The following is a 14,599-nucleotide window of genomic DNA, read 5'->3' on the forward strand; positions in this document are numbered from 1 at the left end:
AGACAGCCTGAGTGGGGCAGTGTAAAAAAGATGTGGATACGGATATTTGCGTGCCAACTCATCCTGGGCCCCACACTGCCAACCCCTTGGGGACCGCAATTGTCACATGAGAAGGTGACATCATGGAACTCTATCCCAAAATGAGAACTGACTGCAGCTCTCCGGCCACTTCCTTTCTTCACTGCAGTCTCGCTGTCCCCACGCTGCTCCTGCCTCATGGCACAAAGGGAGGTGGCCCTCATCCTGGGTGAGTGACAAAGGGGACGTGGTGCCATGGGGGTTGGTGGCCCTGTGTGGGACCAGGATCATGTCCCTTGCAGGTTGGTGGCTGGTGGCAGCGAGCAGGGCACAGCAATGTGAGTATGGGGACAGGGGAAGAATGGGGACAGAGGGAGGAGAGCAAGGGCAGGGGGCCAACAGAGGGGCTGAGGAGGGTGTGCAGTGACAAGACTGACTGCTGCCCACGTCCTAGTGCCCCGACCCTCCCTGTCACTGCACCCCAGCCAGGGGGTGTCCCTGGGGGACAATTTCACCCTGCGCTGCCACCTGCCCTGGTTGCCCTTACAAGTTGAGCTCTGCCAGAACACACATTTGAGATCCAAGAAAGACGTGGACATGCTTCAGGACATGGTTGAGTTTTCCTTGCTTAGCCTAGAGAAGGAAGACGCAGAGAAGTATCGGTGCCAGTACCGGGTTTTGGAGCCACCAGGGACATCAGGGAAGAGTGACCCCGTGGAGCTGGTGGTGACAGGTGAGGGCACTGCGGAAAATGGGGGTCTCTGTGCTGTCCCCCCAGCTGCCTGACTGCATGTTTGCTCACTAGGAGTGTGCAAGACCACATGTGCACAAAGACGTGTATGTTCTGTCCACACAAGCTCTTCAAGTGTGCACAGTGCACTGTGTGCAATTCATGCATGTACCACTGCATGTGGTGGTGTGAATTACATCAGTGTGTGTTATCCCGTGCACAATAAATGTACGTATGTAGAATAATACAACAATAGAACTGCAGAATCTTTAGAGTTAGAAGCAACTCTTAAAGATCATCAAACCAACTCCCTGCAATGCATAGGGACACCAACAGCTCCATCCGCTGCTCAGTGCCCCATCCATCCTGACTTTGAATGTCTCCATGGACGGGGCACCACCACCTCTCGGCGACACCTGTGCCAGTGACTCACAGCCATTAGTTTAAAACACATTCCCAGTCGATTAAATCTAAATCATTGCTTCTTCGGTTTGGTGCAATTTCCCACTGAAGCCCCTGCAAAGGAGTCTCTCCACGTCTTTCTTACAGTCCCTTTAGATACCGACAGGATGTTTGGCATCGCATGGGGGACACCGTGCTAAGCCACTCACTGGCAGCCGTTTTGGGACAGAATGTGAGACCCAATGGGTGACGGCCTGTATGGGGTTTGGGGTACCCCAGTGGTTTCTGTGTGTGTCTTTCCAAAACTGGCACTCCAGAGAGGATCCCAAAGGGCTACCACCCCCTTGGGAACCACAGTTGCCACATCAGGATGTGACATCACAGCCTCCTAGCCACAAAGGGGAACTGACAACAGCTCTCTAGACACTCCCTGTCCCCACTGCAGTCTCGCTGTCCCCAAGCTGCTCCTGCCTCATGGCACCTATGGCCGTGGCCTTCATCCTTGGTGAGTGACAATGGGGATGTGGTGCCACAGGCGTGGGTGTCCCTGTGTGGGACCAGGACCGTGTCCCTTGCAGGTTGGTGGCTGGTGGGAGCGAGCAGGGCACAGCAATGTGAGTATGGGGACAGGGGGAGAATGGGGATGGAAAGAGGGGACCGTGGTCAGGAGGAGAGCAGAGGGGCTGAGGATGGTGTGCAGGTACAAGGCTGACTGCTGTCCCCTGTCCTAGTGCCCCAACCCTTCCTGTCGCTGCACCCCAGCCAGGGGGTGTCCCTGACGAACAATGTCACCCTGCGCTGCCACATGCCCCGCGTGGATGCCTGGGTCCAGCTCTGGCACAATGGAACTCTGAGATTTAACAAGGAAAAAGACAAGGAGCAGGATACAGCTGAGTTCTCCTTTGCTGTCACAAACCTGGAGGACACCGGGACATATCAGTGTCGGTACCAGGTGTCAAAGCCTCTGAGGACATCCAAAAAGAGTGACCCCGTGAAGCTGGTGCTGACAGGTGAGGGCACTGTGGAAACCGGCTGGCCCTGAGATTTTCCAACATGGCCAAGTCCCATCTCTTCCCCTCCCTGCACACAAACCGCAGCTGCCCCCAACTCAGCATTTCCCTGAGCCCAGGCAACATGTGGGAATGGGGACTGATGTCACCACCCAGTGCTGGAATGGGGGTTGTGGTGCCACATTCCTCCTGCACAGAGATGAATGCTCGGCCCATATCCTGTGTCGGATCCCACTGGTGGGGCACAGCCACCTTTACCCACTGAGGGGAGGACTCTGGCCTCTGCTAGCACCAGCATGTAAGCCTACAATCCCACAGACCACAAATTTGTGTCCTCACCCCCTGTAGACAGCGTGATGATGGAGGTGACACCAACACCTGCAACCCCACTTAAGTCGGAGACCCCATTTGTATACCCCTAGTGTCTGCCATGGGTGGAACTGTCACGGCATCCCTGCCCTGTGAGGGGGACACCCAAACACTCGGAGCCCACAGGTGCCAAGGGGCGGTCCCATGGTGTCACGGAGTTACCTAGATAGATCTGTGCCCGTCACAGGGGGCAGTAGGCTTGCGGGCCCCCTCCCCCCCGGCTTCCCGAGAAAAAAAACGGAGCAGCGGCAACGATCTAAGAAGGAGAACTTATTTTACTAATTACGATGTTGGAATGCAAGATGACACGATATAATACAATCTAATTGGGAGTAAGGATAATAAAGCAAATGAAACGAGCGACAGCAAAAGAGCGATAGAGAGAGAGAGAGAGAGAGAGAGTTTCCGAAACCGAAAGCCTTACTTGATGAAGGCAGATGGCTTGGAAAGCACACCCACTCCTCTCCCGGCAGCAAGCAAAAGTGAAGTATACCACGCTCAACCAGATGACGTATCTTCCGTAATGTGTCTTCCTTCTCTGACTGTGAGGTCCTCTGGGAAACGTAGTTCTTCTCTTTTGTCCATGATGTTATGATGTGGAATACCAATAGCAAAGTTACAAAACCATGACACAGCTCTACACCAGCAAGGCTCCATGCTGTGACAGGGCCAAGCAGGGACAAGCCATGGCTGCCTGGGAAATGCCAGTGCTGGGCTGCTCCCCTGTTCCTGAGGAGCTGAAAAGGGGCACTGTGTGCCCTTCCCCACTGGGAATGCCTTGGGCTCAGAACCACACAGTGTGCGCTGTGTTGGGAGCAGCACTGCTGACAGCCCAGAGGGAGAGGCTGTCATTCAGCACGCTGCTGATGGAAGGCTGAAATCCTGGCGGGAGGCATTGGCAGCCCTGCAGAGCCAATTCACTGCTGAACGGAATAGCACTCAGTGAGGGTGTGTGGTGCTGCCAGATCCATCAGATCAGGAAATGATTCTGCGGTCTGAATTAGAAGGACAGGAACGAGGGATGGACCTTGCCTTGCTCTCAGAATGTGAGCCAGCATTTCTCGGATTCATGGCCCTGTAGACAACTTGTTTCTCTCCTCTCCTCTCCTCTCCTCTCCTCTCCTCTCCTCTCCTCTCCTCTCCTCTCCTCTCCTCTCCTCTCCTCTCCTCTCCTCTCCTCTCCTCTCCTCTCCTCTCCTCTCCTCTCCTCTCCTCTCCTCTCCTCTCCTCTCCTCTCCTCTCCTCTCCTCTCCTCTCCTCTCCCCTCCCCTCCCCTCCCCTCCCCTCCCCTCCCCTCTCCTCTCCTCTCCTCTCCTCCCCTCTCCTCCCCTCTCCTCTCCTCTCCTCTCCTCTCCTCTCCTCTCCTCTCCTCTCCTCTCCTCTCCTCTCCTCTCCTCTCCTCTCCTCTCCTCTCCTCTCCTCTCCTCTCCTCTCCTCTCCTCTCCAACCCCTCACTCTTCTTCTCTTTTTTTTTTCTTTTTTTTTTCCTGCGTTACCATTTCATTTTTTTCAGTGGTTTAGAGATGGTTTTCACCAGTACATTGGCCATCCGTTCATCTGTCCTTCTCCGGCTGGATCTCCTGCTCCTGGGGCTGCATTTTCCCCAAGAATTTGGGGAATTTTTCGCAGAAGTTTGGACAAATACATCCACAAATGATAATTCTACCAGAAATGATGACAAAAACATTTGGAAATGGGAAATCTCCTCCCAGAGGTTGGTGAAAACCCTTCAGATCCATGCATTATCCCAAAAAGAAGGAATGAAAACCTTCAGAGGTAGAGGAAGGGTAAAACTTCCAGAAATAGGAATCCTCCCTCACAAAGCAGAATGAAACACTTTGGAATCAGAATTCTCATCCAGGAATGTGGGATAAAACCCTCCAGAAATGGGAATCCTGCCCCAACACCACGGTGGATCGGGTGCTGGTTTGGGATGTGGAGCTGGAGATGCGCACACGGGAGGGACATGTGTGTGCTGTGGGGACAGACGAGGCGCTGATGTGGGGCACATGGTGAGGACACACGTACACAGTGAGGACACGGATAGTGCAGGCACAGGGAGCAGACGTGCACCGTCCCTCTGAGTGGGTCTGGAGGGAGGTGAATCTTTCTCTGCCTCCTGAGTCGCACCTCTCCCAGTCAGCTGGGGTGGATACCACGATGGAGTCAGCCAAGGCTCGGAGCAGGAATACACATCCATTTATGGAGAGCTTCTCTTTGAAATCAAACGGCTCCAAAGCAATGCTTTGGAACGAAGAGCTGTCCACAAAGTGTTGCTGGTCACCTCATGCGTTCCTTACCAGTCTCGGAAAGCATGCTAAGGACACACACGTGCACTACTGTGCACATATGCTGGTGTACACACGTGGCATCACACAGACACAAAGGAACGGAGTTAATCATGGAGTGCACATCTGTGTACAACTGTTGTGCACATGTGATGGTGCACATGCAGGAAACATATGAATACATGCAGTGGTACCTGTATGCAGTGCACACGTGATGGTGAGCACACACAACACAAGTGCACTGTGCATGCTGGAAGCACATGTGTGCATACAACACACACGTGTTTGTGCACACCTATGGAGGCATCAGTGGCGCCCCCCAACGGCCACCTCGGTGTAGATAACAGAGGGCTGTGGGGCGGCGGGGGGGCTGGGGGGCTGTGTGCTGGGGGTCACAGCTTGCAGCTCCAAGTAGGTCAGTCCCTCGCTGTCACTGGAAGGCACCTGGGGACACAGTAGGAATGCAGAGTGCCACCATGGGGGTCCCAAATGTGATCTGGGAGGGACACCCCACGGGTGATGTTTGGGTTTTTTACTACATGGCATGAAAGTGCGCACGGGGTCTGAGGGGTGTTTAAGGATCAGAGGGGTCAGGGGGATCAGGGGGCTCAGACTTGGGTGCAGGGTGCCTCCACGATGCGGATTTGGAGTTCCTCGTGGGCTGGGTTTGGGGGTGTGCTTAACATTAGGGCAAAGCATGAGAGGGTGAGGAGTCCCCTGGGGTCCCCATGGACAGAGTTTGGGGCGCTATGTGGGACTGGGAGCACTTCAAGGGTCAGACTGGGATTTGGTGCTCCCTGGCCCAGTCACTCACCTGGAACTCCATGGCCTCAGGCTTTTTGGGGGGGGCACCTGTGTCAAAACACGGAGGGGAATGAGATTATGGGGGAGCCTGAGGGACGTTTGAGGGGATCTACTGAGAAATAAGGACATTTAACCCCTTCCCCACCGGGGCTCTCATCTCTCTGTGTCCGACGTCTGTGGGCAGAGAGGAGGAAGAAGATGATAAGGACGAGGATGAAGACAAAAGCAGCAGTGCAGCCACCAACCACTGCCACCACCAGGTTCCCATGAGAACTGCCTGTAGCACCTGTGGGGTCGGAATGTGTGGGTTATCACATCCCCAGCCACCACCTCCATGGGGACGGGAGGTGACACAGCCACTCATGGGTGGCACCAGGTGTACCCCAATGGGGTTGAGACCCACCTGGGGGTGCAGGTGTGGGTGTCACCTCCAGTGTTACACTGTCCCCAAGGGGTGAAGAAATGAAGGGGTAACCCTTGGGGCGATAGGAGCACCTGTAGGTGCCACTGTCAGCTGGGGTCACCCCAAAGAGTGTGAAAGTGGCTGTGCCCCCACCACTGGAGTCCTGGTGCTGGAGAGGAGCTGAGGTCCCATCCTTGTGCAGGAGGAAGGTGGCCCCATAGTCCTTGTTCCAGCAGCCGATGGTGACATTGGTCCCTGTTCCCACATGTTGCTCAGGGTGAAGGGAAATGCTGGATGGGGGATATCTGACATCTGCACGAGGGAGGGGACAGCAGTAGGACACGGTCGTGTGGGGAGCAGCCAGAGCCATTTGCTGTCCCCAATGTCCTCACCTGTCAGCACCAGCTCCACGGGGTCACTCTCCACTGACACCTCGGCTGACTCAGACACCCGGTACTGACACCGATAACGACCTGCGTGTACCCGCAGTGTGCCAACAAAGGAGAACTCGGCCGCGTCCTGCTCCTTCTTCTTCCCCTTTGTGTACGACCAACCTCCTTCCCGGTACAGCCAGACCCAGGCAGCCAGCCGGGGCAGGTGGCAGCGCAGGGTGACAGGATCCCCTAGGGACACCCCCTGGCTGGGGTGCAGTGACAGGGAGGGTCGGGGCACTAGGACGGGGGGCAACAGTCAGCCTTGTCCCTGCACACCTTCCTCAGCCCCTCTGCTGGCCTCCTGACCACAGTTTCCTCCCTCTGTCCCCATTCTCCCCCTATCCCCATACTCACTTTGCTGTGCCATGCTCGCTGTCACCAGCCACCAACCTGCAAGGGACACAGTCCTGGTCCCACACTGGGCCACCAACCCCCGTGGCACCACGTCCCCATGGTCACTCACCGAGAATGAGGTTCACTGCCATTGGTGCCATAAGGCAGGAGCAGCTTGGGGACAGCGAGACTGCAGAGGGGAAAGGAATTGGCCGGAGAGCTGCTGTTAGTTCCCCTTTCTTTTTCAGGATGATCTGATGTCACCTCCTGATGTGGACATATTAGTACATAAGGGTGGTTGCACTGTGGGGCCCCTCTGGGGTGCGACAAGTGGAGAGATGCACTCTGCACACTGCGCCTGTTGAGGTGCCCCACACGCTCTCAACCCTGTGCTGTCATGGTTCATGGCTGCTGCAGGAGAAGCGTAAAAGATGACTGGGAGGAAAATGCGAAAGAGAGAGGAAAAGAAAGGAGAGAAGTTGGAGAGAAGCAGAGAAGGAACGTAAGAGAGAGAGATGCAGGGAGGAAAGCAATCATGGTCCATTTTGAGGAGTTGCAGTGCTGGTGCAGAAGGGGGGATGAGAGCGCTCACGCAATGATTGAAGTCACCATCTGGCCAAAAGGAGACATCAAGAAATGCAGCTTCTCTGGTGTCACAGAGTTATGTAGATAAAGCTGTGCCCGTGACAGGTCCGGAAAGGTCCGGAGGTGACCTCTCAGCTCTACCCCAGGAAGGCTCCATGCCGGAACAGGTCTGAGCATGGGCAAGCCATGGCTGCCTGGGAAATGCCGGTGCTGGGCTGCTCCCCTGTTCCTGAGGAGCTGAAAAGGGGCACTGTGTGCCCTTCACCACCGGGAATGCCTTGGGCTCAGAACCGCACAGTGTGCGCTGTGTTGGGAGCAGCGCTGCTGACAGCCCAGAAGGAGAGGCTGTCATTCAGCACAGTGCTGATGGAAGGCTGAAATCCTGGCAGGGGCCATTGGCAGCCCTGCAGAGCCAATTCACTGCTGAATGGAATAGCAGTCAGCGAGGGTGTGTGGTGCTGCCAGACCCATCAGATCAGGAAATCATTCTGCTGCCTGAATGAGAAGGACAGGAACAAGGGATGGACCTTGCCTTGCTCTCAGAATGTGGGACAGCATTTTTGAGTCTGATTGAATCTACTGACACACAGAGGCTGTGTGCAGAACCCATATACCCCATGAAGGAGTCAGCCTTCTCCTTGTCTGTTGTTTCCAGCCTGCCTGCATTGCTCACTGATGGGTTCGCCCTCCTGGGCTTTCCTTTTCAGGTTGACAGCCCTGTCGAAGCCTTCCTCGTTCTTCTTTGCACCCCTCACCACGTCCAGTTCCAGCTGGGCCTTGGCCTTCCTGCCCCCAGCCCCACACATACCAGCACCAGCACCACCCTCCTGCCAGGCTTCCTGGCCCTGCTGACACTGCCTGTGCATCTGCTTCTTGCTCTCCACTTTGACCAGCAGGTCCCGCTTCAGCCATGCCGCCCTCTTGCCTTCCTTTCCGGACTGCCTGCACTGGGGATGGAGAGCTCTTGTGCCCTGAGCAAAGCGGCCTTACACATCTGACAGCTCTGCTCCTCTCCCTGTCCTTGAGGACAGATTCCCAGCTGTGTGGGCTGCTTTCCATCACTCTGTTGCTCATCTGTCCATCCATCCATCCACCCAAAAAAACTCCATTCAGTCCCCACATCCACCATCCAGCCCCATAAATGTCACCCATCCCCAAAAATCTCCATCTCCTCTGAAACCTCCATCCAGCCCCTAAATCTCCATGCAACTCTGATCTCTACAAGCAGACACAGTGCATCCAGGCCCACAAGGCTCCATTCAGACCAAAAGCCTCCAACCAACCCAACATTTCTATCCAGCCCCAAACCTCCATCAAGAAGACTGCAGATCTTTCATGCAGCTCCCAGATCTCCCTGTGGCCCCAAAAAGTCTCCATCCAGCCCCACAAAATTCTCCACCTTGACTCCATAATCTCCATCGAGCTCACAAACTCTCCAGCATTTCTCCTTCCACCACCAAAAGGGGGAAGTCAGCTCTTCTGCCCTTCCCCTCACTGCTGCTCCCACACACAGCCCTCCCACGCACAGACTTTCTCTTCTCCCCCAGTTTATGTCTAATCCCCATGTCTTGGAGCTATTTAGATCAATCTAGATCAATCTATGCCCAATGGGCCCGTGGGCCCAATAGCTCGCAAAAAAAATGAGAAGGGAAAAGGGAAAGGAGTAGGGGAACAGGACCTGGGCTCAGAGAGGGAAAGAGAATGGAGCAGAGGCAACAATGTAAGGAGGAAAGCTTACTTTGCTGGCCATGATATCGGAATGCAAGATAACACAATATAATACAATCTAATTGAAATTGAGGGTAATAAATCAAACAGAACAAGAGAGAGAAAGTTTCCAAAACTAAAAGGCCTACTTGAGTGAGGGCGCATGGCTTGGAAGCACACCCAGCCCTCTGCGTGGCTACCAGAGAGAGAGAGAGCCGACAGAGCCCGATCCCGTGACTTCTGTGCCGTATCTTCCCTCTCTGATTGTGAGGTCCTCAGGGATATGCAGTTCTTCTTCTCTTCTGAGAAGCAGGTATCTGGAAGGTTGTCAATCCACGGACCTGGAGTACTAACCCTTTAATTACCCGTGCTCTCCATGCTGTGATGATGTGGAATACCAATAAAATGCAGAATTACTAAACCATGACACCATGACATGGAAAAGCTAGGCCCTTCCCATCCTCACACCTTCCTGCTCAGGAAGTCAGATGAGAAAGAAGAGTTAACTGTCTGAGATAAGGAGAAAACCCTTTTACTCAAAATGGTAAAGAAGTATGATATAACCCAATTTAAAAGGAATCAATAGTAATATATCACACCAAAGGGAAAGGGAAAATATCTCCTAACTGTGCTGTGAGGTCAGGCAGAGCAGAAAGAGAAGGAATGTCCTCCCCTCACCATTTCACTGCCTTCCTGGAGACCACATGGGACGAAGGCTGGTAATTATTGTCGCTATGAATTTCCAGCCTTACAAGGTGGTGCAGAACGAACCTGTTCCCACTGATGGTACATGGAGCTGAGCCATCTGTTTTGCTGCCTTATCTGCAACAGCAGGACATCTATTCTACTTCCTTATCTTCACTTGGCAACAAGTTTTGCGGCCTCCGCATTTCCTTCTTGAGCTTCCATTTAATCAAGCCTGCTGTCCTTCAGCTTGAATCCGCCCCAGGCCTGCAAAAGGCTGTTCTCACAGTATGGAAAAGCTGTTCTCATGATTCAGGTTGAGAGGTCATCAGATGGCCATCATGCATTGACTGCAAACAGGTACAAAAACTGCACACCCTCTGAAAGCAGATCTAACCTTCGTGCAGATGGTTCTGCAAACTGTGCTGTGCTGTCCGTGCATGCAAGCACACCTTTGGCTCAACTTCCAGTTCAGCTTGCAAACTCCTTATCACCGCTCTCAGTGACTCAGTTCCTCACTCAATTTGCTGCACAACACATCTACCTTCCTGCACTGCTATCACTGCGGCACCTCAAACTCCACAAACAATGGCCTCACCTTCACCAGATCTCAATCAACGTCCTTTGGACAAGTCCTGTATCCGTCCTGCACTCTCCATCAGGCTGAACTCGTGTAGACGTGAGCAGCTGCCACAGAGCTCAGACATCGCCCAAACAAGAATCCTTCTTTCTCAACTCAGATCATAGCCCTTCTGGATTCCTCTTGCTCTTTATCCAGGGCATTCTGCCCATGATGCCAAGGAAAATGTCCCGTCCCACTCGGTGAGTTGTGAGAAAGGTGAATCTTAGGAACCTCCCAAACAGGGCACTCCTTTATGAACCCAACTATCCTTGTATTCCTCCTGGCTGGTGGAACTGGAATTGCCAGAGTTGGTCAGCAATTCCTTCACTGCTTCTTCCTCTCCAAATTTCCACGTCATTACTTTCCTGAATTGCCGTACAACGATAGTGAACTCCCTGCAAGCTTGCACATCTGACCTTATGTGGATGTTGGAAGAAAAGATCATCATTCTGAACACCATTCTACACCACCTCCACCTCGACCTCCCACGACACCTCTGAGACCCAACCCCACCGGGGCTACCACTGCTACGACGACTTCTCCAAAACCCAGCAGCACTTCGTCCTACTGCTGCGCCTTTCACTCTGCCTCATCACCTTCCTCATCCCCTCTGCCATCACCATGGTCTGCTACATCTGCTTCATCCGTGCCCTCCTCACTCGACCCCACATCCCACTGCAGAAGAAGTACCGCACTGTGGGGCTGGCTGTGGTCACCATGGTCAACTTTGGGGTCTGCTTTGGACCCTACAACATCTCGCATGTGGTGGGCTTTGTGCAGCAGCACAGCCCTGACTGGAGGCCTTATGCTCTGCTCCTCACCACCCTCAGCACCGCGCTCGACCCCTTCATCTTCTATTTCTCCTCCAGTGCAGTGCGGAGGGCGGTCAGTGGGGTGGTGAGGGCAGTTTGTGTTACAACGTGTGGTTTTTGTGGTTGGTGTTGGCAGAGGGAGTCACTGAGAGAAGCCTGAGGGCCATGCAAAGGGTTTTCAGGGCACTGGGGTGGTCAGTGGGCAGAGTGGGAGTACAGGTGGAGTTCTCCTCTGTTCCCTCGGTGACAGCGAGGGATGCTGAGAAGGTTGGGAGAACTCATCTGATAAATGCGTGGCTGAGAGGTCGGTGTCACGGCAGGAATTCTGTTTTTTCTGACCACGGGGCGGTGTACTCTGAGCTGGGCTGATGGCTGCAGGTGGATCCCAGCTGCGTGAAAGGGGAAGTGGATCTCAGACCAGGAGCTGGAGAGGCGACAGTCTGTGTAGGATGCCCCGGCTGGGGATGTGTGCAGTGCTCTGTGTGTGTCACCATTAGGTGCCCTCAGTACCACCACCCAGTTGGAGGCCACAAATACCACATGAGGAGACAACACCACAGCATTCTGTCCACAAGAGGAACTGACAACAGCTCTCCGGCCACTTTCTTTCTCCACTGCAGTCGCGCTGTCCCCAAGCTGCTCCTGCCTCATGGCACCAATGACAGTGGCCCTCATCCTTGGTGAGTGACAATGGGGATGTGGTGCCACAGGGGTTGGTGGCCCTGTGTGGGACCTGAACCGTGTCCCTTGCAGGTTGGTGGCTGGTGACAGCAAGCGAGGCACAGCAATGTGAGTATGGGAACAGAGGGAGAATGGGGATAAAGGAAGGGGAGCGTGGTCAGGGAGAGAGCAGAGGGGCTGAGGATGGTGTGCAGGGATAAGGCTGACTGCTGTCCCCTGTCCTAGTGCATCGACCCTCCCTGTCGTTGCACCCCAGCCAGGCGGTGTCCATGGGGGACAATGTCACCCTGCGCTGCCACCTGCCCCGCATGGCTACCTGGGTCCAGCTCTGGCACAATGGATCGCTGAGATTTAACAAGGAAAAAGACAAGGAGCAGGATACAGCTGAGTTCTCCTTTGCTGTCACAAACCTGGAGGACGCCGGGACATATCAGTGTCGGTACCAGGTGTCAAAGCCTCTGAGGACATCCAAAAAGAGTGACCCCGTGGAGCTGGTGCTGACAGGTGAGGGCACTGTGGACACCGGCTGGCCCTGAGCTTTTCCCACACGGCCAAGTCCCATCTCTTCCCCTCCCTGCACACAGACTGCAGCTGCCCCCAGCTCAGCATTTCCCTGAGCCCAGGCAACATGTGGGAATGGGGACTGATGTCACCACCCAGTGCTGGAATGGGGGTTGTGGTGGCACATTCCTCCTGCACAGAGATGAATGCTCATCCCGTATCCTGTGCCAGGATCCCACTGGTGGGGCACAGCCACCTTCACCCACTGAGGGGGGACTCTGGCCACTGCCAGCACTAATAAAAAATCCTAGAACCCCAAGGGCCACACATTTGTGTCCTCACCCCATGTAGATAGCATGGTGGTGGAGGTGACACCCACACCTGCAACCCCAGTTAGGACGGAGATCCCATTTGTAGGGCCCCAATGTCAGCCATGGGTGGAACTGTCACGGCATCCCTGCCCTGTGATGGGGACACCCAAACACTCGGAGCCCACAGGTGCCACGGGGCGGTCCCATGGGAACCTGGTGGAGGCGGTGCTGAGGGGCTGTGCTGCTGTCTTGGTCTTCAGCCTGGGCCTCTACTTTGTCCTCGATGCCCGTAGCCTCTGGACATGGAGAGATGAGAGTGCTGGTGAGGAAGGACTAAAATGGTTTCCATTCCCTACAGGTCCCCCCAGTCATCCCCTTTGTGTTCTTTGACTCCGTACTGATCTGTTATGGATCCCCGGTTGTCCCTCAAGGCCCACACATAACTCCCACCCTTCCCCCTCTTCTTTTTCATGCAGGTGTCACCCCTGAGATGCCCGAGTCAGTGCAATTGCAGGTAAGTGTCGGGGTCAGTGGACCCCAAATCCCAGTTCACTTCTTGGGACCCACACCTCGCATTTCCATGGAAACCCAAACCTTCCCCATGGGGACCCCAAATGACCCCCAAACCTGCAATGTGGGGAACCCCAGCCCTCAGATACTCCTAAATACCCAGAACAAAAGATGCCCTCCAAGCCTTAAACCCCATCTAGACCCCGTAGGCAACAATTACTTCACTAGAGGGGCACTAAATGCACCCACAGGGAAACCCGATGACCCATGGGGACACCAAAATTGAGCCTCTTGTGTTCCACCAGTCTCTAAACACCTCATGACCCTATGGGCACCCCAAATCCACGGCTGGACCCCCAAACATTCGCCATGCAGACCTCAAAGCTAAGCCCAGTCACAAACACAGACTCCTCCTCATGGCCACATCCCCCACATACCTACACCACAGACCCACCCTCAGCTCACTCATCTTGGGGACCCCCTCCTCTATCTCCTCCTCTACCTCCAGGGGCCCTCCAGGGACAGCGAGGATCTGACCTACACCGAGATGCCAGCTGCCATCCTGTGCTCCCAGCCTCCCACTTCCCCCACTGCCCCCCAGTCCCCTGTCATCTACACCACAGTCAGCACTGATTTACCGCGCTGATGGGCCTCCCCAAGTGTCTCATTTCTGGGGTGTGTGGAAGGGGACACACCTCAAATTCCCTGTTTGGGACTCCCTGATGTCCTCTTCTAACCACAAACCAGATAACCTCCCCAAATCTAACAATCCAAATTCTCACCGGTGCATCCCAAATGCTTCCCAGACACACCAAATCCCTAAATGCTCATCTCTTACCCCAAAGTCCTTCTTTATCCCCTCAAATCTCTTATCACACCTTAAAACCTCCAAATCCTTTCCCATCCACTCCGAAACACCACCACCATTCCTGTAAGAACCCCTCATCTGTCCCAGTCTATCCCTCCTCTGGAGATCCCCAGACACGTCCCTTTGCTCCCCTTCCATCTCCTACAGATGCCCTATAGATCCCCTATAGATTCCACAATATTTCCTGCCTCCTATTCTGTTCCAGTTTTATCATTGGTCTTTGGGTGCTGAGCAATTCCTTTGTGCATCACTTGCTTTGGAAAATAAAGTCATATATCTCATCATCATTGCTGTTATGTCTCTCTTCGTTTTCGGTCTCAGTAAATAGATTTCATCGGAAACTGCAAATTCTTCCTCTTTCTCTCCATTTCTCACCCCAAACCCACTGGGAGGGGTCAGTGAGAATGAAAGCTGTGTGGTGCTGAGCTGCTGTTGTGTGACAGCACCGCAGTCCCTGTGCTCCCACACTCCCACCCTCCATGCACAGGACGTGACACTCACGGGGCGGTGCTGTCAGATCCCCTCCA

General features: G+C 54.3%; 2 protein-coding genes across 6 annotated transcripts; one reads left to right on the forward strand and one right to left on the reverse strand.

Moving 5' to 3' along the window:
- The first annotated feature begins 167 nt into the window (after positions 1 to 167).
- LOC112531212 (leukocyte immunoglobulin-like receptor subfamily A member 2) lies at positions 168 to 14,358 on the forward strand. 5 transcript variants are annotated; one of them, XM_040654427.2, is made up of 9 exons: positions 168 to 247; positions 321 to 356; positions 651 to 751; positions 11,699 to 11,881; positions 11,955 to 11,990; positions 12,108 to 12,386; positions 12,801 to 13,016; positions 13,171 to 13,208; positions 13,713 to 14,352. In XM_040654427.2, exons 4-9 carry the CDS (start codon positions 11,851 to 11,853, stop codon positions 13,848 to 13,850), a joined length of 738 nt encoding a protein of 245 aa, XP_040510361.1. In that variant the 5' UTR covers positions 168 to 247; positions 321 to 356; positions 651 to 751; positions 11,699 to 11,850; the 3' UTR covers positions 13,851 to 14,352. The 5 variants fall into 5 exon arrangements, with proteins under 5 accessions (XP_040510361.1, XP_040510363.1, XP_025001938.2 ...); XM_040654429.2 differs by lacking the exons at positions 321 to 356; positions 651 to 751; XM_025146170.3 differs by lacking the exons at positions 168 to 247; positions 321 to 356; positions 651 to 751 and having other exon boundaries at positions 11,609 to 11,881; positions 12,882 to 13,016; positions 13,713 to 14,358.
- LOC101749511 (leukocyte immunoglobulin-like receptor subfamily B member 5-like) lies at positions 4,021 to 6,993 on the reverse strand. The gene is made up of 7 exons (XM_040654328.2): positions 6,922 to 6,993; positions 6,813 to 6,848; positions 6,417 to 6,695; positions 6,025 to 6,336; positions 5,767 to 5,907; positions 5,632 to 5,669; positions 4,021 to 5,261 (listed from the first exon to the last, which is right to left on the reverse strand). The coding sequence occupies exons 1-7, from the start codon at positions 6,950 to 6,952 to the stop codon at positions 5,124 to 5,126; spliced, it is 975 nt and encodes a 324-aa protein (XP_040510262.1). The 5' UTR covers positions 6,953 to 6,993; the 3' UTR covers positions 4,021 to 5,123.
- Positions 14,359 to 14,599: the final 241 nt, after the last annotated feature.

This window comes from Gallus gallus, chromosome 31 (genome assembly GCF_016699485.2).
Source record: "Gallus gallus isolate bGalGal1 chromosome 31, bGalGal1.mat.broiler.GRCg7b, whole genome shotgun sequence".
Taxonomy (NCBI): domain Eukaryota; kingdom Metazoa; phylum Chordata; class Aves; order Galliformes; family Phasianidae; genus Gallus; species Gallus gallus.

Bases quoted from the DNA above. Each gene is read 5' to 3' on its own strand.
- LOC101749511 (XM_040654328.2), bottom strand. From the start codon at position 6,952: ATGGCACCAATGGCAGTGAACCTCATTCTCG. The intron at 5,908-6,024 runs GTGGGTCTCAAC...CCGACCCCACAG, and splicing joins ACCCACACCTGCACCCCCAG to GTGCTACAGGCAGTTCTCAT. The intron at 5,262-5,631 runs GTGAGTGACTGG...CTGTGTCCCCAG, and splicing joins CTGAGGCCATGGAGTTCCAG to GTGCCTTCCAGTGACAGCGA.
- LOC112531212 (XM_040654427.2), top strand. From the start codon at position 11,851: ATGGCACCAATGACAGTGGCCCTCATCCTTG. The intron at 11,882-11,954 runs GTGAGTGACAAT...TGTCCCTTGCAG, and splicing joins GACAGTGGCCCTCATCCTTG to GTTGGTGGCTGGTGACAGCA. The intron at 13,017-13,170 runs GTGAGGAAGGAC...TTTTTCATGCAG, and splicing joins ATGGAGAGATGAGAGTGCTG to GTGTCACCCCTGAGATGCCC.